Below are 24,730 nucleotides of genomic sequence, written 5' to 3' on the forward strand. Positions count from 1 at the left end.
TGAATGGTTGACTGAAACCCGATATCTATCACAAGCATAAACACATACACACACATTGCACACCATATAAAAAAACCATTATAAAGCTTTGGAAGATGTAAAGGGTCAATAATGTAAGGTAAATGGTTTACAGTCCACAAAGCTTTAAAAAAAATCCCAGAATCGATCCTGACTTCATGTTGCGGAAAATACATCTTATACGATTCGTCTAAAACAATTCGACAAAAGCAATTCATCTAAAAACAATTCCTCCTTCCTTGGAAGTCTTTAGACGAATTGTTTTCGACGAATTGTTTTTAGACGAATTTTCAGTCGAATTTTCCGAAGACACCTGAACGTTCGGCTATTGCCGTCCCCATTTCTAACACAGCTTAAAAGGAGAGGTAAATAGGAATATTAGTGATTCCTTAATCACTTTGGGGCGTTACTCGAATTCTTTAAAAAAAGGGTATATTAAGGTGGTCTTAACGTTGAAACAATGATTGCGACTACAATCGAAAAGGCAAGAATAAGTAATCAAATATCCTAAAACGGGAAAAAGACCTATCTTATCTCAAATGTTCTAGAAATGTCTATTATTAGAATCTTTCGAAGTTATACCACTTCCAATGCTGAAATAAACAGGTGCCTAACATTATTTAGCTGAACGATAAACTGACAAGGAACACGTGACACATTGTTACTTGATAGAATTTCGGTAAACGTCGGTTAAGGCCATATGTATCTCAAACTCTTTCGACGACCTCCGTGGTCGAGTGTGTGTGGTTTACATGTTTTTCTACTCCGAGGTTGTGGAAAAACTTCATTAGTTTTCTATATCGTCTTGGGTCCGGGTGTTTGTGGTATCGTTACTTCTGATTTCCATAACACAAGTACTTTAGCTACTTACTTTGGGATCAGAGTAATGTATGTGATGTTGTCTAATATTTATTATTATTATTTTCAGATCTCTATACGACAACAATATAAGATCGATACCCAACGGCACTTTCGATTCGTTATCCGGCATTCAGACTCTGTAAGTATCATAAATACCATCATAACACGATCATCCTTGTAACGATGTAACAGCCAATATTATTACAGGTCATCAGTAATAACATATTATTATTTATTGCATGAAGAGTAGATTTTACTTGGTGGTGGGGCTTTGTGCAAGCCCGTCTGGTTAGGTATCACCCACTCATCAGTTATTCTACCGCCAAATAACATTACTCAGTATTGTTGTGTTCCGGTTTGAAGACTGAGTGAGCCACACAGGCACAAAGGACATAACATCTTAGTTCCCAAGGTTGGTGGCGCATTGACGATGCAAACAATCGTTAATATTTCTTACAGCGTCATTGTCTATGGGTTATGGTGACCGCTTACCATCAGGTGGCCCATATGCCCGTCCGCCAACCTATACCATAAATTAAATTATAAAATCTTATGTAAAAAAATTTAGCACAGACACAATTTTTTTTTATATAAATACTAGTTATTATAAATGTTTACTCCCACCCATAGATTACTTGGTAAGGCTTTGCATAGGACTGTCTTATCATATGTTCTACCTACAACAGTACTTAGTATTACTTTTTGGGTTGAAGGGTTGGAGCTTTAGGTTTAATGATGTTAGAAATGGTTGTTTCCTATAGCGCCAATGTCCATGTCTATTTACAAAATTTCTTTTATGGTTTGTGTATTCGTTTAAACAAATTTCAACTCTATCCCACAGTCATTTGGGTCGGAATCCCTTCGCCTGCGATTGCTCTCTGCGATGGCTCGCCGCGTACCTGCGCAAGAACCCGATCGAAACATCAGGAGCCAAGTGCGATACACCAAAGCGCATGAACAGAAAGCGCATTGACGCTCTTCGCGAAGAAAACTTCAAATGCAAACGTGAGAATAAACCCTATAATCCATACAAAGCAATAAAGGAACGCTTTTTGTCATACATATTATCGATACCATCAACAATCCTTATCCAGCCAAGTTAAGATACAGTACATTAAGTTAAGATAAACCACGTATCAATCAAATCTACATAGTTAAGAACAAAAATAACTAAACGACAAATAATACTACAACAACAAAAACAGCCTGTAAATTTCTCACTATTGGACTAATGCCTCCTCTCCCTTTAAGGAGCAGGTTTGCAACATATTCCACTGTTCCACTGGTTGGTGGAATACACATGTGGCAGAGTTTCTATAACATTCACATGCAATTTCCTGACGATGTTTTCCACTGAGCACGAGATGAATTAAAAACACAAATTAGGCACATGACTATTCAGTGGTGCTCGACTGGGTTGGAACCTGCAATCATCGCTAAGATGCACGCGTTCTAACCACTGGGCCATTTCGGTTTAATATACAAACGTTTGATCAAATTATTAAACGAAGTTAGAGTTACAGTTTGGAAGTCAGTAAGTTTTAAATTGTTAACATCCTCTAAAACTTAGTAATGAGACTATATGACTACAGTCAAATCAAATCAATTTTTTTTTTTCAAGTAAACTTCACAATGAAGCGTTTTTGAATCGTCAACGATTTATTTAATTTCGGAGAGCAGCTTCTAGCGAGAAGAAACGGCAAGAAACTCGCATAGTTGCTCTTTTTAAATAAACATATTTACAATGTTGTTGTAAATGTGCAATTTACAGTAATTAGTGTCCTATGATGGAACCCGAGCCTAACTACAGGGGTTTCTTTCTAAAAAGTACTCTTTTAATGAATAATATGATTTTTTTTATTAATTTAGTCTTAATAATCTTTTTAAATTTTGAGAGTGGTACATTGATTATATTTTCCGGTATCTTATTATATACAGATTCTGATATTCCAGAGACTACTGAGCTTTTCTGTAAATAATGACACTCACACATAATCCATGTAAGCCTTCAATCCACAATCATTTTAAATGAATATATGTCTGTCAAGCGGGCGAGGAGACCGCAGAGAGCTGTGGAGACGAGCCGCCGTGCCCGGAGGTGTGTGCGTGCTCGCGGGCCGCGCAGGGACGCGGGGTGCGGGTGGCCTGCGCACGCGCCGCACTCAGCGACCTACCACGAGACCTGCCGCTCACTACACACGCTCTGTAAGTCCACTGATACAAGTATTCGTAAATCCGGCTCGAAGGATCAATTCTAAATTTCATTATTGTAACACAATATGGTCTATAAGAGTAAAATAGTAAAAATAATAAAAATCATAAAGGGTATACAACTATACAAATTATAAATTCGACGAGCTCTGTGGTCGAGTGGTGTGTACGCCGGTTTTCATAGGTACGCCACTCTGGGGACGCGGGTCGGGTCTGAGTGTTTGTGTTTTCCAAAACACGAGTGCTTTAACTACTTACATTGGGATCAGAGTAATGTATGTGATGTTGTTCAATAAAAAAAAACTCGTTTCCAGCATCATGCCCGATAATAACCTGGGTCAGATCAAGTCGGACGGACTCTTCGGAAGGCTGCCTGACCTCACGAAGTTGGACTTCCGTAATAATGGTAAGGAAATGTTTAATGTCGTCTTCAATTTTCGCGATTATTACACATTGAAAAAAAAGAATCATCAAAATTGGTTAACGTGATTTTGAGTTATTCACCTATTTGTCGCGCATATACATAATGCAAATTTAAGACTTATGTCGTTTTCATACGGATACCATCATCGGAAAAAAATAAAAAAAAATGGGACCCCACGGGAAGGACTACCTTTCAAACAAAAAAAAATTTATCAAAATCGGTCCACCCAGTAAAAAGTTATGAGGTAACTAACATAAAAAAAAAAAAAAAAAAGTACAGACGAATTGATAACCTCCTCCTTTTTGAAGTCGGTTGATAAAACTGGTTTTAACGGATTTGAATCGCGTATATTAATTATCTACCCGTGACCACGAACGCTGTAAAGTGCTCGAAACGTCGGGATGTCAAAAATAATTAATATACGCGATTCAAATCCGTTATAACTAGTTTTATTTCAAGGAAATGTTTATTATGTAACTTTTACTCAAACTGTATCGACCTTTGAAGTATATGCATAATAATCAAAATCCATGTATGTTTGTGTATTTTAGTGTCATATCTCTTGATCCGAGGCTTTTTTACAATAAAAGTGGGCTAACAAATGAGTCACCTGATGGTATGTAATCACCGCCCATAGACAATATCGCACCGCAAATGCGCCACCAACCTTGGGAACTAAGATGTTATGTATAGTTACGACGAACTATAGCTACAATAACTTAGTCACATTTCAAACTGGAACAAAGAGTGCTGTTTTTTAGTGGTAGGGCTTGCACTGGGTAAAATATTGCTGTGTTTATAATCATTATTCAGGTGGGGCTTTGTGCAAGCCCGTCTGGGTAGGTAATACGCACTCATCAGTTATTCTACCGTCAAATAACAATACTCAATATTGTTGTGTTCCGGTTTGAATGGTGAGTGAGCTAATGTAACTACAGGCACAAGGGACATAGCATCTTAGTTCCCAAGGCTGGTGGCACATTGACGATCGCCCATAGACAATGACGCTGTAAGAAATATAACCTATTTCTTACAGCGTCATTGTCTATGGGCGATGTTGACATTACCATCAGGTGGCCAATATGCTCGTCATCCAACCTATACCATAAAAAACCAGAATTAGGTAAGTATTACATAGTATTATACGCTATAAATTTATTTTTCAGGTATAACAATTGTAGAAGACAACGCGTTCGACGGCGCCGCGTCAATACAGGAACTATTACTCGATGGAAACCTGCTCCATACGGTTACAGACAAAATGTTCTTCGGATTGCACAGCCTTAGCGTTCTGTGAGTTCAATACTTATTTATAAACTCATATTATACATTCGAAATTTATTAACCGACCTAATTAAAAATCACCCTATTCAACGATGTTTTGTAGAGGAAGACGAATATGGAATCTAGTTGGGCATACCTGATATCTACATTTTTCTAGATCGGCTTTTCACGGGGATTTAGTCTTTGTATTGTTTAAAACTACAGGCAGTCTTCGACTTATAGTACGACACAACTTAGATGTATCATCGGCAAAATTCGTAAAACCGATCACATCCGAATTGAGTACGCCATACCAAATTATCAATATTTATTTCTTATCTAAATATGTGATCTTAACACAATGCTGCTTGGGTTTGAACTCACAATCATCGGTTATAATGCACACGTTCTGACCACTGGACTATCTCGGCTCTGTTGCTACTTTTATAATATTAATATGAAATAATATTTGCCCTCTAATTAAGCTTGTTAGCAAAAGACGCCCTCCTAATTAAGCTTAAAACTTGTTACCACAAGGGGATGATACTATTCCAAGGGGTAAGCGCCTGTGACTCGTAGACCATTTCGGTATTGACGCTTCTAATTATAGTTATAGATAGTTTATCTGCCTTAAAAGAAAAAAAGTAAAGTAAAGTAACAGCCTGTACATTTCCCATTGCTGAGATAAGGCCTCCTCTTCCGTTAAGGAGAGGGTATGGAACATATTCCACCACGCTGTTCCAATGTGGGTTGGTAGAACGCACATGTGGCAGAATTTCGATGAAATTAGACACATGCCGGTTTCCTCGCGATGTTTTCCACACCGCCGAGCACGAGATGAATTATAAACACAAACACATATATATAGCGGTGCTTGCCTAGGTTTGAACCCGCAATCATCGGTTAAGATGCACGCGTTCAAACCACTGGGCCATCTCAGCTATTATTTGCCGTAATACTTGTTAATTATTGTTTTTTTTTTTCACAGATCCCTCACAGATAATAAAATAACGTGCATAACACCGGGGTCATTCGATCACCTCAACTCTTTATCGACTCTGTAAGTATAAACCAATTCACCAGCTTAAGCTTGATAGTGTAATAACTTAGTTTATTAAGAATATTTTAATTGTTATATATTAAACTAGAGGGCATTAGTAGTAGATTAAATCGCGCTATCGTTATGTATTTTTGAAATAATATAGGTCATATGAATGTTTTAATAAATGCATTTACGTTCGGGGTATTCACTAAAACACTTACTTTATAAAAATCCACAAATATTTTCAACTTTGCCGTTTCGTAAATACAAATCATTTGTAAAAAAAAATAATTCTTTAAAGGAGGCATATTATTCAATATAAGATTTATACAGAAGATGAAAAATCGTGGAATTAATGCTTGTTACCTTCCAGTCAAGATATATTACAGGCACATATAATTGTAATTTAATAACATGACTGTATTTTTAAATGTTGAAAAAGAGCAACAACTGATATTCTTGCCGGTTCTTCTCCATAGAATCTACATTCCGAAACGGTGGTAGCTTCACTTAATATAGTTGTTAAATGACGATTCAAAAGTGCTCGTAAAAGTATACTTGAATAAATTATATTTTTGATTTGAATTTTTGATTATGATAGTCACGTAAAAACGGCTAGACAGATTTGGATCAACTAAAAAAAATTGGTACCGATTATTTTACAACGGTTACCTACTGATAGCTCAAACTTGGTGGTAGGACTTTGTACAGGCACCTATGGATAGGTGTCACCAACTCATTAGATACTCTACCACACAAGGTACCATTGAAAATCAGCGTTGGGTTCTTGGAACCCAACTTGGAAGCTGAATGGTACACCTTTAGGACACGTTAAGTATCATTGTGTTGTTTTTTTTATTAACTTAGTGAGTAGTTAAACTGTGTACTGTGTCCTAATAAACATTTCTTACTTTCTTTTTTTTATAATCAGCAAAACACAGACAAACAGACATTAAAAATTGAATCAAAAATCAAAATCAAAATAAACTTTATTCAAGTAGGCTTTTATAAGTACTTTTGAATCGTCATTTTACAATTAAGTGACGCTACCACTATGAATCATATGCTATATTGTAAAGGGTATATAAATAATACTTATGCTATAAATTATTAAGTGTAATTAATTCAAAAGTGGTAAAGCCTCCATATTTATGAGTTGGTTATTTAGTTATAAGTAGCTAATTAATAACCCTCGTGCAGGTCATTGAGCGGTAACCCGCTACACTGCACGTGCCACATATCGTGGGTGAGCGGGTGGTTGCGCGCGCGGCGCCTGGCGACCGGCGCCACGTGCGCGCACCCCCCGCCCCTGCGCGGCGCTGAGCTGCAACACTTGGAGCTGGCTGACTTCAAGTGCACACGTAAGTTGTTCTTGGAACCCAACTTGGAAGCTGAATGGTACACCTTTTAGGACAGGTTAATTCGAAAAAAGTCGACCTCCGTGGTCGAGTGGTGTGTACACCGGTTTTCATGGGTACGCCACTCTGAGGTCCCGGGTTCGATTTCCGGCCGAGTCGATGTAGATTACCATTAGTTTTCTATGTTGTCTTGGGTCTGGGTGTTTGTGGTACCGTCGTTACTTCTGATTTCCATAACACAAGTGCATCAGCTACCTACTTACATTGGGATCAGAGTAATGTATGTGATGTTGTCTCATATTTAAAATATTTATATTTATTATTTATTATTATTATTATCATTGTTTTGTTTGTAAGTTAGTCATATCCGTGTGGTCCCGGACTAGAATAGGACCTTCCCAACTCTACCCGTGGGTGTCGTAAGAGGCGACTAAGGGTTTATATTAGGGCCCAGTGCATATCACCTGCACTTTGGGCCACCCGTACGGTGGGGGGTAAACCACCACAATAGCATTCCCAAGGAGGGTTAGTGTCAGGCAGGCGGCCGACTTTATAATGTTATGCGGAGGAATGAGGGACATATTGTGAGGAAGGCCTTGAGCATGGATGTGGATGGATATAGAGGTAGAGGACGACCAAGAAAACGATGGATGGACAGTATGAAAGACGATATGGTTAGAAAGAATGTTACTTGTGAGATGACGTCTGACAGTGAAGTGTGCTTTCTGGCTAAGTCTTTAACTATAAAAAATAGAATTAAGAATGCACATAACAAAATAAAAATGACCTGGAAAGTTATAAATTGTGAAACTGGTAGAAGTGGTAATCGGAGCTCCGAATTAAACTTAAATTATAATAATAAAGTCATAAATAGTGAACGGGAAGTTGCTTCAGTTTTTGAACAATTTTTTGCTGACATACCAGTTTCTACAACTAGGTTACTTATTTCTTCTCCAGCTGTTGCCGAATCATTGATGAAAGAAAATGTACGAGAATGCAAATCAAAATTTAATTTTACCCCTGTAAACACCAATATCATAATTTGTGCATTTAAATCATTAGACATTAAGAAAACTGCTGATCTATGGGGTATTTCTGTAAAGGTGATAAACTCAATTATTGATGTGATTGCACCTTATCTTGCAATAATATTCAATGATTGTGTTCAGCGTGGTATATTTCCTGACCTGATGAAACATAGTAAAGTCATTCCAATATTTAAATCTGGTAGCACTTCAGATCCTAATAACTATAGGCCTATCTCAATATTACCTACCCTCAGCAAAATATTTGAAAAAATTATTTTAAATCAATTATTAGCATATTTCAATAGACACAATCTGCTTCACAGAAAACAATTTGGATTCATGAGGGGTCGCTCACTACCGACGCAGGTATCGAACTTATAAAAAATATCTATGAGGCCTGGGAGGGGTCGCAGGATGCCTTGGGGATTTTCTGCGACTTATCCAAAGCCTTTGATTGTGTTCAGCATGAAACTCTGGTCAGGAAACTATATCACTACGGAATTAGAGAATGTGCACTCGACCTTCTGACTTCCTATCTTAACAATAGAATTCAGAGGGTTGACGTTAAAGGGACAAGGTCTCCTGGGGTCTCAGTTGGTATGGGGGTCCCACAAGGATCAATTCTTGGACCTTTTCTATTCCTCATATACATAAATGACTTGCCCTTTCTTGTTGGGAACAAACATGATATAGTATTGTTTGCTGATGATACCTCTTTGGTTTTTAAAATTAATAGGAAACAGGTTCAGTATGACGATGTAAACAATGCTATGTCCGATATAGTACATTGGTTTAGCGTAAATAATCTTAGATTGAATAATAAAAACTAAAATTGTAAAATTTAGCACACCAAATGTGCAAAATGTAAAACCCGATGTACTTATCAATGGGGAATCGATGGATCCAGTTGAAACAACTGAATTTCTTGGCCTTACTCTTGATGTCAAGTTACAGTGGCTCCCCCACATAAACGGATTGGCGGGTAGACTGAGTTCTGCGGCATTTGCTGTCAAAAAAATTAGATTACTTACTGATGTTGATACGGCTCGACTAGTATATTTTAGTTACTTTCATAGTATAATGTCCTACGGTATTATGCTTTGGGGTAACGCAGCCGCTATCCAAACTATATTTGTGCTGCAGAAGAGGGCTATTCGCGCAATCTATAACCTAGGAGCCAAGGAATCATTAAGGCATAGATTTAAAGAAATTAAGATATTGACTGTTGCTTCTCAATACATATTTTGTAATGTTTTGTATGTACGGAAAAATATTAATGTTTTTATGAGAAAATGTGATTCTCATAACATTGGTACAAGGAACAAACACAATCTTGTTACTCCTGTTACTCGACTGCATAGAGTCAGTAACTCTTTTGTGGGGCAATGTATACGCTTCTACAACAGGATCCCAGAAAGCGTTCAAAATGCTTCTATTGCCAAATTTAAAAAAATTGTTAAGGAACGCTTGTGTGCAAAAGGTTACTATACAATTAGCGAGTTTATGTTTGATAGCACACCTTGGGAATGAAACGATCGCCTCCTGGCTATTTCTAATCATATACCTTATAAATTTGACAAAAAAAAAATAACAGAAAAAAAAGACCCGCTGAGTTTCTTTCGCCGGTTCTTCTCAGGTCAGGGTGTTCCTTTTTCCGAACCGGTGGTAGTGTTTATTTGACAATCAATAAGTAAGTGTAATGCTTTTATATTGAATAAAGGAATTTGAGTTTGAGTTTGACAGAGATGTATGGAAGGAGAAGACATGCTGCGCCGACCCCGAATAAAATTGGGAAAAGGGCAGGAGGATGATGATATTTGCAAGTTAGTCAGTAGGTATAATTACGTTACGTTTTTTTTTAAATACTTTTTTATTGTTTTTATTGTGTCTCGTGCAATGATATTCTAATAAACAGATATGTTATACCCATACTAAACAACAGAAAAAAGTTTGCCGCGCCGGGGACCGTTTATTTTACATTTCGAATAAACGGTCCCCGTGTTGTTTAGTAAAAAGGATAGCTTGATTAAAAAACAATAAGTAAAAGGGACAACTAGATGTTTTAATTACGCAAAACGTATTACTACATAATTATAATGTATTATAACGTATTACTGGCATAATTATGATGATAACGACTAAAGGCAAACTTCTCAATTAGGACGTTTTCTAGTCTTCACTTTTTGCGCGTTAATGACATATCTGTTTACTAGAACATCATTGGTCTCGTGTACTAATAAACATTTCTTTCTTTCTAAGTCAACAATGGACAACAACTGAGAACCAGCTAGTCCAGACTGATACATTCACAAATTCTATTAGACTTAAACTAACAATCTTTATACGTATGCTGGGCCAGGGCTACGTTTCCCACTCCGTTCTATCCCAACAGTGGATATATACTTAACATTCGATATAATAACTCTCGCAGCGGAGGACTCAGGCTGCCTGCCGGCGGAGTACTGTCCAACGGGCTGCGCATGCGCGGGCACGGTGGTGCGCTGCGCACGCGCACGCCTCGCCGCGCTACCACCACGCCTGCCGCCACACACCACCGAGCTGTGAGTGCCGCTCCAATCTATACTTAGCTTATCCCCTTTACACAAATATAGACCAGATATTCTACCGCCAAACAACAGTACTTGGTATTGTTGTGTTCCGGTTTGAAGGGTGAGTTAGTAACTACATGCACAAGGGACATAGCATCTTAGTTCCCAGGGTTGGTGGGGAATTGATGATGTAAGCAATGGTTAATGTATCTAACAGCGTCATTGTCTATGGGTGGTTGTGACCACATACCATTAGGTAGCCCATATGCTCGTCCGCCAACCAATTGTATAAAAAGACCAGTAATACTGACTACGAGCTGACATCAAAAGCTCCCAATTGCACTTGAACCAAACAAAAACAGGTACAGTACGACACAACTTAGATGTAGCAAAGCAATTTATTGAATTCGCCATTCAATAAAACCGATTACTGCCGATTCACACAAACAACAGAAACAGCTCCCTATCGCGCCACTCGACGCTATTCGTCGCTATAGATTCCCGCGTCAGTTCGTCCCGAGACAGCGAGTGCGTGTAAATCGACGCGTCAAACTGACGAATATCAATTCATAGATATTACAAGTTATTACGTTTGTGTAAAGATCATATTCGCATGAGAAATAAATATTGATAATTTGGGATAGCGTACTCAATTCGGATGTGATCGGTTTTACGAATTTTGCCGATGCTACATCTAAGTTGTGTTCTACTATAGTATAGTTTAACGGATTAAGGGATGAGTGAGCCAGTGTAACTACAGGCACGTGTAAATTCCAGGTATTTGGAGTCCAACGAAATAACGAGCATATCGTCTGATCAAATCCGCCACCTGACTCAGCTGACTCGGCTGGACCTGTCAAACAACAAGATCAGCGTCCTCTCCAACAACACCTTCGAAGGTCTCACCAAGCTGTCCACTCTGATAGTCAGCTACAACCGGCTCAGATGTGTGCAGGTAACTTGACAAAATTATTGGATAATATTTTCTGAAATCAGTAGAATTAAATAAATGTGATTCTCGGGACGCTGGTAGAAGTGATAACTTAAACTTATCAAAATCGAAATCGAAATCAATCACAATCATAATTATAAACATAATCATAATCAAAATAAACTTTATTTAAGTAGGCATTTACAAGCACTTTTGAATCGTCATTTAACAATTAAGTGAAGCTACCACCGGTTCGGAAAGTAGATTCTACCGAGAAGAACCGGCAAGAAGCTCAGTAGTTACTCTTTTTCAACATTTAAAAAATACAAAATCAAGTTAGTTAAATACAATTATTTAAATTAACATATCCTGCTTGGAAGTTACAATGTATTAAGTTGAACTATTTAAACTTAGTATATTATTTATATTTTATGTATATTAATATAATAACGCAAAGAAAACCTACCACTGCATATTATAATACAAACCAGCCTCGTCTGTCTGTATATTGCGATAAAATCCAAAACCACTGAACAGATTTTCATGCGGTTTTGATTAATAAGAAAAGGGATTCATTAGAAAGGTTTAGGTACATCATTTATTAAGGTTTTTGTTTTCTTGTTTCGGTCCCGGCTTTGCATAGGAGGACATGAGTTATTTTTGTCATTGTACTTCAACTTATTTACACAAAACCTTAGTAAATTATATACCTAAACCTTCGTTATGAATACCTCTGTCCATTACTGAAAACCGCATAAAAATCGGTTCAGTAGTTTAGGAGTTTATCGCAAACATACAGACAGATGCGGCAAGGGGACTTTGTTTCATAATATGCGCTGACAATAGGATATTTGACAATGCGAAAAATAAATTGTGAATTATTGTAATCAGTGTATATTATGAGTTTAAAAATGATTATTTACTATGGAAACTTGAAAATAATACTTAATTTATTCAAAAACAATAAATAAAAATGATTTTTTTCAAATGTTTGTCACGTGATACAAAACGCTCCTAATTGGCCGGGCTTATGATGAAGTCACTTTCAATTTGTTTTGGACGTAATATATAAACTTATACATATATATAGCAAGGTATTTAATTTAATTATGTAAATATTTCAGCGCGACGCGCTAAAAGGACTGACACAGCTACGCGTTCTCTCTCTTCACGGCAATAATATCTCCATGCTGGCGGATGGAGTCTTCAGAGACCTGGAATCAATATCCCACGTGTAAGTAATAAGTTATTCTTAGTCTAAACGACGATTTATGTTTAAATAAAACTAGTTATAACGGATTTGAATCGCGTATATTAATCATTTTTGACATCCCGACGTTTCGAGCACTTTACAGCGTCCGTGGTCACGGGTAGACTAAGGTGACATTTGTCTATTTGAAGTACAAAAGAAATATTATTTACAACTAACGCCCACGATTTCTCAATTGGTATCTTGAGTAACGTTCCGGTTGCACGCAATATACGCGATTCAAATCCGTTATAACTAGTTTTATTTAAATGTGTAATAATCGCGAAAATTTAAGACAACATTAGACGACTTATGTGTTCGAGTGTGTACCAATTTTCATGGGTATGCCACTCCGAGGTCCCGGGTTCGTCCGGCCGAGTCGATGTGGATTTTTTTTCTTACATTTTTATATGGAATAGGCGTTTTGTCTTCCATCTCACCTGATGAAAAGTGTGGATGAAGACGTAGGTGGTACACGCCCATCCAAAAGAAACCTGTTCACTCTACTCTTAAAGGCTCCGGAGTTGAACTTATCAGGACAAATAGACGCAGGCAGGTCGTTCCAAATCTTAGCGACTCTTACCAAAAAACGAGCTGTCAAACCGTTTAGTTCGACTTTTGGAAATGTCAACAATTAATGATTATTATCATTGGTTTGTGGTATCGTTACTTCTGATTTTCCACAACACAAGTGCGTTAGCTACTTACATTGGGATCAGAGTAGTGTATGTGATGTTGTATCCTTTTTATTTATTTAAAATCTTATTCAAGTGCTATGAGAATGATTACCATCTTTAATGTAACATTAATGCACATCATTCAATATTCTCCTGTCATTTTTCATTAATTCAATCAAACCATATTGATTGAATGAATGAAAAATGAGGCGTATCAGGTTATCAGAATAAGGTTCTCCACATACGAGACATGGTCCATAACCATAAAAGGCAGCACACTGTTGACGCCAGTGTCACGTGTTACATTTACCAACCCGCATTGGAACAGCGTGGTGGAATATGTTCCAAATCTTCTCCTTCTCCAAAAGAGAGAGGAGGCCTTAGCCCAGCAGTGGGAAATTTACTGGCTGTTGTTGTTGTTTGTTTTTGAGGAGGTTAACCTAGTCAGCCTATGGTTATTTTCTGAATTTTGAAAATAAGCTTACTTTTTTTTTTATTTTATCGGTTGGTGGACGAGCATATGGGCCACCTGATGGTAAGTGGTCACCATCACCCATAGACAATGATGCTGTAAGAAATATTAACTATTCCTTACATCGTCAATGTGCCACCAACCTGGGGAACTAAGATGGTATGTCCCTTGTGCCTGTAGTTACACTGGCTCACTCACCCTTCAAACCGAAACACAACAATACTGAGTTATTTGGCGGAAGAATAACTGATGAGTGGGTATCTACCCAGACGGGCTTGCACAAAGCCCTACCACCACGTAGAAGTGAACGGTTATTTTAGTGTGAGTTATTATTTCCAGCGCACTGGGTTCGAACCCTCTGTACTGTGACTGCTCTGCTCGCTGGCTGAGCGAATGGGTGAAGGTGGCCGGTGAGTACGTGGAGGCCGGCATCGCCCGCTGCGCTGATCCCCCACCGATGAGGGACAAGTTGGTGCTCAGTACCAGTTCCAGCGCGTTCGTTTGTAAAGGTAAAGACTTCGTTGTAAATATTTAAACGACATATTTTATACTTATCATATTTATATGTGTGTTACAACATTTTTGTTTCTTGCAATGATATTCTAATAAACAGATATGTTATATCCATACTAAACAACAGAAAAACGTGTGCCGCGCCGGGGACTATTTATTTTAGTTTATTTTTACATTTCGTTAAAAGTAAAAAGGATAGCTTGATAAAAACAATAATTAAAAGGGATAACTAGATGTTTTAATTACGCAAAACGTATTACTAGCATAATTATGATGAAAACGACTAAAGGCAAACGTCCCAATTAGGACGTTTTCTAGTCTTCACTTTTTGCGCGTTAATGACATATCTGTTTACTAACTTAGTTGGTTTCTTGTATTAAACTATGCACAGTATGAAACGATATAAAATTTTATAGGTATACTAGCGACCCGCCCCGCACTGGTGAAATGACATGACATCACAGTAGAACTTCTATAATTATCAGTGTTTCTTTACGAATTTGTCCATGTATTATATATAAAAACCATCCTCTCGAATCACTCTATCTATTAAAAAAACCGCATCAAAATCCGTTGTGTAGTTTTAAAGATTTAAGCATAGGGATATAGTGACAGAGAAGGAGACTTTGTTTTTTATTATATAATGATGATATGTATATATACACTATGTGTGTTAATATAATGACGACTAACGCTAAACAGTTTTAATAACATATAACGATTAATCTCAGATCTCCATAAAGATAAAGTGCACAGAATAAAACAAATATCACAAAGCTCTTATAATTAGTATATATACATAGTTTTTGTTGAATCCGTATTGTCTCGTCAATCTATAACATTTTTGTTATCTAAAAAAAAGTTTCATTTTATTTATTTTTAATTTTTTAACTGTTTAGTAATAAGTTGGTAATTTGTTATTGTCTTTTGTAATTTACATTTTATATTGTATTATTATTGGTGGTAATTTTTGTTTGTATAATAGAAGTAGAAAAAAAAAAAGTCGTGTTAGGTTAATAGAAAATACTGTCCTTTTCCATGCCGTGATAACTTTTAATTGAAACAACACTTAGCTAAAAATGTAATTACCTTTATTTTAAAACCTATAAATGGTGTATGTTTTGTAAGTTGTACTTATAAATAAATAAAATTAGACCTATGTATCGTATAAGAGCTGAGATGGCCCAGTGGTTATAACTCGTGCATCTTAACCGATGATTTCGGGTTCAAACCCAGGCGAGCACCACTATATATATGTGCTTAATTTGTGTTTATAATTCATCTCGTGCTCGGCGGTGAAGGAAAACATCGTGAGGAAACCTGCATGTGTCTAATTTCATCGAAATTCTGCCACATGTGCATTCCACCAACCCGCATTGGAACAGCGTTGTGGAATATGTTCCAAGCCCTCTCCTTAATGGAAGAGGGGGCCTTATCCCAGCAGTGGGAAATTTACAGGCTGTCACTTTACTTACTATGTATCGTACTCGCTAATTTGGCCTCATCCCCGCAGAGGAGCCGCCGGCGGATGTGATAGCAAAGTGCGACCGCTGCTATCGTAACCCGTGCCTGCACGGCGGCGCGTGCGCAGCGAGCGCGGGCGGCGGCTACACGTGCGCGTGCGCGCGCGGCTTCCACGGCGACACGTGCCAGCACCAGATCGACGCGTGCTACGGCTCGCCCTGCGCGCACGGCGCCTGCCAGCTACTCGAAGAGGGCCGGTTCCAGTGAGTACCCCATTAGACCAATACTGACTCCCTTCGTCACCAAAAAATTATCATAAATTATAATTAATATTATTCGACACGAGATTTTATAGATAACTAGCTGTGCCCGACCTTGTACACGTTTGAATTATAAAAAAACAATATTATTTCAGCCTAAGTTACTCCTTATTATGTCAGTCTGCCAGTGAAAGTCCCGTCAAAATCGGTCCAACCGTTCCGGAGATTATAATAAACAGACAGGCAAAAATTGTAAAAAATGTTATTTTGGTATATGTACCGTGTATAAATATGCATGGAGTAAAAAAGGGCTATTTTGATATTACAAACAGATAAAAAAGCCTGGAGTTAATACCTGTTGACTTCCAGGCAGAGTATTAACTCCAGGGTACATTACATACACATATAATTGTATTTAACTAACATGACTGTATTTTTTAAATGTTGAAAAAGAGCAACAACTGCCGACTCTTCTCGTAATCTTCTTTCCGAAGCCGGTGGTAGCTTTACTTGATTGTAAAATGACGATTCAAAAGTGCTTGTAAAAGCCCACTTGAATAAAGTTTATTTTGATTTGATTTGAAATGACAAATACATGACATGCCTGATAGGAATCGTTCTCGCCTCTCATGCTATGTTTTTAGCTTGAAAATTTATATTACTTTTAATCGACAAACAGTAAATATTTCTATTAAATTGACAACCATCATTTATTTAGTATTAAGTATGGCATTGTGCAAGCCCTTTAAGGTCACAAATTATACCGTCAATAATAGCGAGGTGGGTAGTTCAAAATTGGTTCACGTTAATGATGTGAGAGTTAATATTTCTAGGAAGAAAGAAAGAAAGAAAGAACACTTTTATTTGGGACAAGATGACAATTGGTACAAAATAAAAAGTAAAAAAAAATAATAAAAAAAAAAATAACTTAAGTACTAATAAATTATCATTTACACAAAAAAAGAAATAAAATGAACGATAAAAAAAAAAGTAACGATACAAAAAAAAATAAAGAAGAAGAACAACTACAATATACGTGACGTGTCCCAAATAGGTATACCATTCAGCAATTCATGCTGGTTTTCAATGATACCCTTTTTTTTTATTTTGAAGATGGTGACCACCATCAGATGACCAATTTTTATTTAAAGCGTTCCCTAACCAGACTCCGTTCTAGTTGTGGTTTTTAATCGTGATCCCTCTACCAGTTGCTCCTGCCACGCTGGCTACACCGGCGTGCGTTGCGAGGTGAACATTGACGACTGTCTCGCTCACCGCTGCCAGAACAACGCCACGTGCGTCGACCACCTCGAAGGGTATACTTGCAAGTGTGCCCCCGGCTTTATGGGTACGTAAATTTCAATTACATTAACAGCACTTGGTGGTAGGGCTTTGTGCAAGCCCGTCTGGGTAGGTACCACCCACTCACCAGTTATTCTACCACCAAATAACAGTACTCAGTACTGTTTTGTTGCGGTTTGAAGGGTGAGTGAGCCAGTGTAACTATAGGCACAAGGGACATAAAATCTCAGTTCCCAAGGTTGGTGGCGGATTGACGATGTAAGGAATAGTTAATATTTCTTACAGCGTCATTGTCTATGGGTGATGGTGACCAGATACCATCAGGTGGCCCATATGCTTGTCCGCCAACCTTTACCCAAAAATAAGGAACTTTCCCACTGCTGGGCTGAAGTCTCCTCTCCTTTTGAAGAAAAGGTTTGCGGTTTGTTGAATACAAATGTGGAAGAATGTAGTTGAAATGGGTCACATGAAGGTTTCCTCACTATGTTTTCCTTCGAACACGAGATGAATTATGAACAGAAATTAGGCACATGAAAAATCATTGAAAATTGACACGAAAATGAGACCATAAGCGATGTTTTATGTGCATCATCATGTTGTAATCACTGGGACATAATCAATTACATATTGTAGATATAGCTACGTCAAAATACATTTCAGGTGAATTCTGTGAGAAGAAGATACCATTCTGCACACCGGAATTCAATCCGTGCGCGAATGGCGCCATCTGCGTGGACCACACCAGCCACTTCTCCTGCACCTGCCCCAAGGGTTACTCGGGGCAGAACTGCACGATCAACGCTGATGATTGCCTGAATCACATGTGCCAAGTAAGTTTTTCCATTAAAAAAAAAGTAAAGTAAAGTAACAGCCTGTAAATTTCCCACTGCTGAGATAAGGCCTCCTCTTCCATTAAGGAGAGAGATTGGAACATATTCCAACACGCTGTTCCAATGCGGGTTGGTGGAATGCACATGTGACAGAATTTCGATGAAATTAGACACATGCAGGTTTCCTCACGATGTTTTCCTTCACAGCCGAGCACGAGATGAATTATAAACACAATTAAGCACATATATATAGTGGTGCTTGCCTGGGTTTGAACCCGCAATCATCGGTTAAGATGCACGCGTTCTAACCACTGGGCCATCTCAGCTCAAGTTTACCAGGGCAAGTAAAAATAAAACTTTGACAGCCATTTGCCAGGCTGTTGTTATTGTAGTAACTACTGTAGTAAAGAGTAAGAGTAGCTTCTTCTCGGTAGAATCTACTTTCCGAACCGGTGGTAGCTTCACTTAATTGTTAAATGACGATTCAAAAGTGCTCCTAAAAGCCCACTTGAATAAAGTATACTTTGATTTTGATTTTTGATTTTGTAGACATTTTTACAGGAAACATTGTGTACAGCAACATATACAGCTTCTATATTTTCCCACAATTATATATTGTGACACTAAAAAGTGTGCTTCTTCATTGATATAGAAAACCACAGCATGCACTAGTATAATAACAGCCTATAAATTTCCCACTGCTGTACTAAGACTCTCTCTTTGAGAAGATGATAGGAGTATGTTCCACCACGCTGCTCCAATGCAGGATTCACATGTGGCAGAATTTCGTTGAAATTAGACTCATGCAAAATTCCTCACGATGTTTTCCTTCACCGATTTGATTTATAAAGACAAATGAATCATGCTTGAACCCGCAATCATCGGTTAAGATGCACGCCTTCTAACCACTGGGTCACCTCGGTTTATTACAAAAAAAGAACAGAACCAATGGCTTTATGAGTTCAACTTCTAGATAACTGTTACTAAATTTTTTACTGCTAGACTAATAGCAACTTTACATCTAGTTAAATAAAGTATATTTTCAATTGAACTCGCAATGACAACCATATTATGATATTCACAATAACATTGATCACTTTGATAAAATCAATGATAATCATTGTATGTGCATTAGGAGTAAGGATAAACTTATAACGCCAAGTTTCCGACTCCGCAGAGTCAATAAATCCTTCTTGGGGCAAGGTATCCGTTTCTATAAAAAAATTCCGCAAACCTTTTTAACTTTGTCGTTTCGTAAATTCAGATCGTTTGTAAAAAATACATTGGTAAGAAAGGCATATTATTCGATACAAGATTTTATAGGTATATTAATACCTGTTGACTTCCAAGCAGGATACATTAATTCAAATAATTGTATTTTACTAACATGACTTTGTATTTTTTAAATTTTGAAAAAGAGTAACTGAGTTTCTTGCCGATTTTTTTCGGTCGTAGCTTCACTTAATTCTAAAATGACGATTCAAAAGTGCTTGTAAAAGCCCACTTGAATACAGTTTATTTTGATTTTCATTGATATACAACTTGTTACAGAACGGAGCGACGTGCGTGGATGGACTGGACGAGTACCGCTGCGCATGCGCGGCGGGGTACGCGGGGCGCTACTGCGAGGCGGCGCCGCACGCCGCGCTCGGCACGTCGCCGTGCGCGCACCACGACTGCGTGCACGGCGTGTGCTACCTGCCCGCACTCGCTCTGCACGTGCGTACACACACACCAACACGTTTCATCCCCTCTTAACATACGATACATTTAGAAATTTCCTCATATATCTTAAGGGCGTTAAAGTATAACGTAACCCAATTTGGAAGGGAGGGGTGTCTCGTAAAACGTTACTATGCGTTCCAAGGAGAAGAGAGGTGGTCAATTTTCTTCAAAAATTGCGTTATATAACACTTGAACGCTCCCTTACTAGCGATCCGGCTTCGCACGTTTGAAATACTGATACTACATATACTGCAGAATGTCTTACAATGTTCACAGTTTTTCAGTCAGACTCTACTATATTATGTATACATCCTCCATCTTGAATAAGTCTATCTATTAAAAAAAAGTATTTTTATTTCTTTTCTATATTGTCCATTTATTATATATGTCACCGTAAGATTATAAAATTCGTTAGATTACAATCTGACGAGACACATTGTAAACTGTCGAAATATTGTGAACTGTGAAACATAATTGCAATTTAACGTATTATTTTTTGCTATAATAATAATTTAATTCGCTTATTTTCTAATCGTTGACATATACAAAAAAAATTGTCTCAAATCACTCTATCCAATGATGTTGTAGTAAACAGATATGTTATTAACGCGCAAAAAGTGAAGACTAGAAAACGTCCTAATTGGGACGTTTGCCTTTAGTCGTTTTACGTAGTAATACGTTACAATACATTATAATACATCATAATTACATAGTAATACGTTTTGCGTAATTAAAACATCTAGTGATCCCTTTTAATTATTGTTTTTATCAAGCTATCCTTTTTACTTGTAACGAAATGTAAAATAAACGGTCCCCGGCGCGGCACACTTTTTTCTGTTGTTTAGTATGGGTATAACATATTTGTTTATTAGAATATCATTGACTCTATCTATTAAAAAAAGCTCTTCAAAATCCTTTGCCTAATTTCAAAGATCTGAGCATACATAGGGACAGACTTTACCCAGATAACCGACTTTACCCAGCGCTCCCCCCACTCCACTTTTCAACGGTTGTGTAATTAAATATCAGTACCTGATCTCCAGGACGACATCATGATGGAGCGCCCGCTACTGGCGCCGCCCGCAGACTACCTGTGCAAGTGCGCACCCGGCTACTCCGGTAAGCAACGGTCATTAATCTTAACAATTGGCTATTTGACTGGTTCTTAAAAACCATTTTATATTATTTAGTGGAGGTTAAGGAACCCAGTAAAAGTATTTCTAGTAAAATTCCATATTTAAATAGCGCTCGAAAACGCTACTTGGACAATATAGCGCTACAATGTGATCTGTGACGTCAGTAGCCTGTATTTTAATCTGTTGTACATATAGTAGGCAAGCAAGGTTAACAAGCAAGTGACTTCATCATAAGCCCGGCCGATCAAGAGCGTTTTGTGTTACGTGGCAAACGTTTAAAAATGCATTTTTATTTATGGACTTTTGAATATATTAAGTATTGTTTTTGACAAATTTAAACTCATAATATATATGGATTACAATAATTGACACTTTATTTTTCGCACTGTCAAACAGCCTATTAATAATCATTAATCTTAATAACTTGAATATTGAAAAAACGAAGATAAGAATTAATGTGCAGACATTTTTAACTTTGCCGTTTCATAAATTCAAATAATTTGTAAAAAATACATTGGCAAAGAAGGCATATTATTCAATACAAAATTATACAGACGATAAAAAAGCGTGGATTTAATTATTACCTTCCAGGATATATTACATACATATATAATTGTATTTAACTAACATGACTGTATTTTAAATGTTCAAAAAGAGTAACTACTGAGTTTCTTGTCTTAATATGTTAAATGACGATTCAAAAGTGCTTGTAAAAGCCTACATGAATAAAGTATATTTTGATTTTGATCTATAATGTCCACCTCCATGGTCGAGTGGTGTGTACGCCGGTTTTCATAAGTACGCCACTCCGAGGTCCCGGGTTCGTCCGGCCGAGTCGATGTAGATTACCATTAGTTTTCTATGTTGTCTCGGGTCTGGGTGTTTGTGGTATCGTTACTTCTGATTTTCCAACACAAGTGCGTTAGCTACTTACATTGGGATCGGAGTAGTGTATGTGATGTTGTCTCATATTTGTCTCATATTAATGTCTTTGTGTATTCCAGGTCGTCTGTGCGAGTATCTTACCTCACTCACTTTCAACTACAACGATTCATTGGTGGAATTGGAACCACTCAGGACCATACCACAGGCCAATGTCACACTTGGTAAGTTACCTTAGTTACCCAACTCCATAATAAGACAAAATATCTTTTCCGATATTTACGAAACGTCCCGTTGTTAAGCTTTCCACAAAAGCTTTTTATGCTATTAGTTGGATGATGAGCATATGAGCCACTTATGGTATGTGGTCACCACTGCCCATAGACAATGGCGCTGTTAGAAACATTTACCATTACTTTCATTACCAATGCGCCACTAATCTTGGGAACTAAGATGTTATGTCCTTTGTGACTGTAGTTACACTGACTCACCCTTCAAACTGGAACACAACAATACTGAGTACTGTTGTTTGGCGGTAGAATATCTCATGAGTGGGTACCTATCCAGATGGACTTGCAGAAAGCCCAAGAAACCACCAAGAAAGTTTTATTGGAGATCTAAATATATATGCGTGCGTACTTTTATACCAGAATCCAATAAGCTTATGTAATTTCAGTAGTTCGGGATGGCCAATATAATATTATCGTTTTACAATGATGCTCCAATCTTTCAATAAAAAAACTAAAATTGTAAAATTTAGCACACCAAATGTGCAAAATGTAAAACCCGATGTACTTATCAATGGGGAATCGATGGATCCAGTTGAAACAACTGAATTTCTTGGCCTTACTCTTGATGCCAATTTACAGTGGCTCCCCCACATAAACGGATTGGCGGGTAGACTGAGTTCTGCGGCATTTGCGGTCAAAAAAATTAGATTACTTACTGATGTTGATACGGCTCGACTAGTATATTTTAGTTACTTTCATAGTATAATGTCCTACGGTATTATGCTTTGGGGTAACGCAGCCGCTATCCAAACTATATTTGTGCTGCAGAATTCGCGCAATCTATAACCTAGGAGCCAAGGAATCATTAAGGCATAGATTTAAAGAAATTAAGATATTGACTGTTGCTTCTCAATACATATTTTGTAATGTTTTGTATGTACGGAAAAATATTAATGTTTTTATGAGAAAATGTGATTCTCATAACATTGGTACAAGGAACAAACACAATCTTGTTACTCCTGTTACTCGACTGCATAGAGTCAGTAACTCTTTTGTGGGGCAATGTATACGCTTCTACAACAGGATCCCAGAAAGCGTTCAAAATGCTTCTGTTGCCAAATTTAAAAAAATTGTTAAGGAACGCTTGTGTGCAAAAGGTTACTATACAATTAGCGAGTTTATGTTTGATAGCACACCTTGGGAATGAAACGATCGCCTCCTGGCTATTTCTAATCATATACTACTATGTACCTTATAAATATTCTTGCTATATTCCTGCTATATTCATAATATGCAATAGTAATGTGATTTAAATTATGATATAGAATCAAATGTCATAACACCGTATTGAAGGCTAAGGTTACTCTTGTAACATGTGCGTACGTACTGCTATACCAGAATCCAATAGGCTTAAGTACTCATACAACTACAGCCTTACAATTTTTGCCCCATATTTATTAACAACACCAAAATTACAAAATGTACACCAAAATTTATTTATTTATAACATCACAGTACAAATTTCTAAGATTATCGGTGTTTTGACTATGTTGTCCATATACAAAAACCTTCCTCTCAAATAATTTCAAAGATCTGAGCATATACAGGGACAGAGAGGTACGCGCCTTTGTTTTATACTGTGTAATGATAGTCCACCACAATTAGAGCCCTCGTCAGTCGTCACCAGATACTACTGTGTAATGATAGTCCACCTCTGTAATCACAATTAAAGCCCTCGTCACCAGATACCCCAAGGATATTCAAGTTTAAACCTGTTCAAGAGAAGTAATAGTGCTGTAATCTTTCCAGTGTTCAGCACTAAGCAACTGCACGGCGTGCTGATGTACTTCGGCGACAGCGAGCACCTCGCGGTCGAGCTCTTCAACGGCAGGATCCGCATCAGCTACGACGTTGGCAACCATCCCACGTCAACTATGTACAGGTACAGGCTATGTATAGGCAAATCTTATCTATACATATAATACAATTGGAGTGTCTGTAACATAAGTATTAACTGAACTGTGGATTATTTTCTACTAGTTATCGCCGGCGGCTTCGCCCGCGTTTTAGGAGATATGTTGGCATGTGTTAGGCTTAAAACGTAGCCTTTCTCGTTTCTTGGAGGTCAAATTTACTTTAAAAACTTCATCAAAATCGATTCATTGGTTTGGTCGTGAAAGACCTACAGACAGACAAGAGTTACTTTCACAATTATAATATTAACTAGCGACCCTATATACTACAGTTTTTTTCTTATTTCTTTACTATATCTATCCATGCATTAACATATAAAAACCTTCCTCTG

At 37.5% G+C, this 24,730-nt stretch overlaps 1 protein-coding gene across 1 annotated transcript in view; it reads left to right on the top strand.

The window, feature by feature from the left end:
* LOC124541518 (protein slit) overlaps nucleotides 1-24,730 on the top strand; it is a 152,163-nt gene that overhangs the window by 116,122 nt on the left and 11,311 nt on the right. Inside the window, exons 13-30 of the mRNA XM_047119434.1 lie at nucleotides 947-1,018; nucleotides 1,721-1,884; nucleotides 2,928-3,084; nucleotides 3,405-3,496; nucleotides 4,681-4,807; nucleotides 5,766-5,837; nucleotides 7,020-7,180; nucleotides 10,637-10,766; nucleotides 11,532-11,709; nucleotides 12,810-12,919; nucleotides 14,423-14,592; nucleotides 16,110-16,323; nucleotides 17,529-17,668; nucleotides 18,283-18,452; nucleotides 20,004-20,171; nucleotides 21,221-21,296; nucleotides 22,318-22,419; nucleotides 24,235-24,367. Coding sequence (XP_046975390.1) covers nucleotides 947-1,018; nucleotides 1,721-1,884; nucleotides 2,928-3,084; nucleotides 3,405-3,496; nucleotides 4,681-4,807; nucleotides 5,766-5,837; nucleotides 7,020-7,180; nucleotides 10,637-10,766; nucleotides 11,532-11,709; nucleotides 12,810-12,919; nucleotides 14,423-14,592; nucleotides 16,110-16,323; nucleotides 17,529-17,668; nucleotides 18,283-18,452; nucleotides 20,004-20,171; nucleotides 21,221-21,296; nucleotides 22,318-22,419; nucleotides 24,235-24,367 — 2,436 coding nt within the window. The remainder of the gene's footprint in view (nucleotides 1-946; nucleotides 1,019-1,720; nucleotides 1,885-2,927; nucleotides 3,085-3,404; nucleotides 3,497-4,680; nucleotides 4,808-5,765; nucleotides 5,838-7,019; nucleotides 7,181-10,636; nucleotides 10,767-11,531; nucleotides 11,710-12,809; nucleotides 12,920-14,422; nucleotides 14,593-16,109; nucleotides 16,324-17,528; nucleotides 17,669-18,282; nucleotides 18,453-20,003; nucleotides 20,172-21,220; nucleotides 21,297-22,317; nucleotides 22,420-24,234; nucleotides 24,368-24,730) is intronic.

Source organism: Vanessa cardui, chromosome 28 (genome assembly GCF_905220365.1).
Source record: "Vanessa cardui chromosome 28, ilVanCard2.1, whole genome shotgun sequence".
Classification (NCBI taxonomy): Eukaryota; Metazoa; Arthropoda; class Insecta; order Lepidoptera; family Nymphalidae; genus Vanessa; species Vanessa cardui.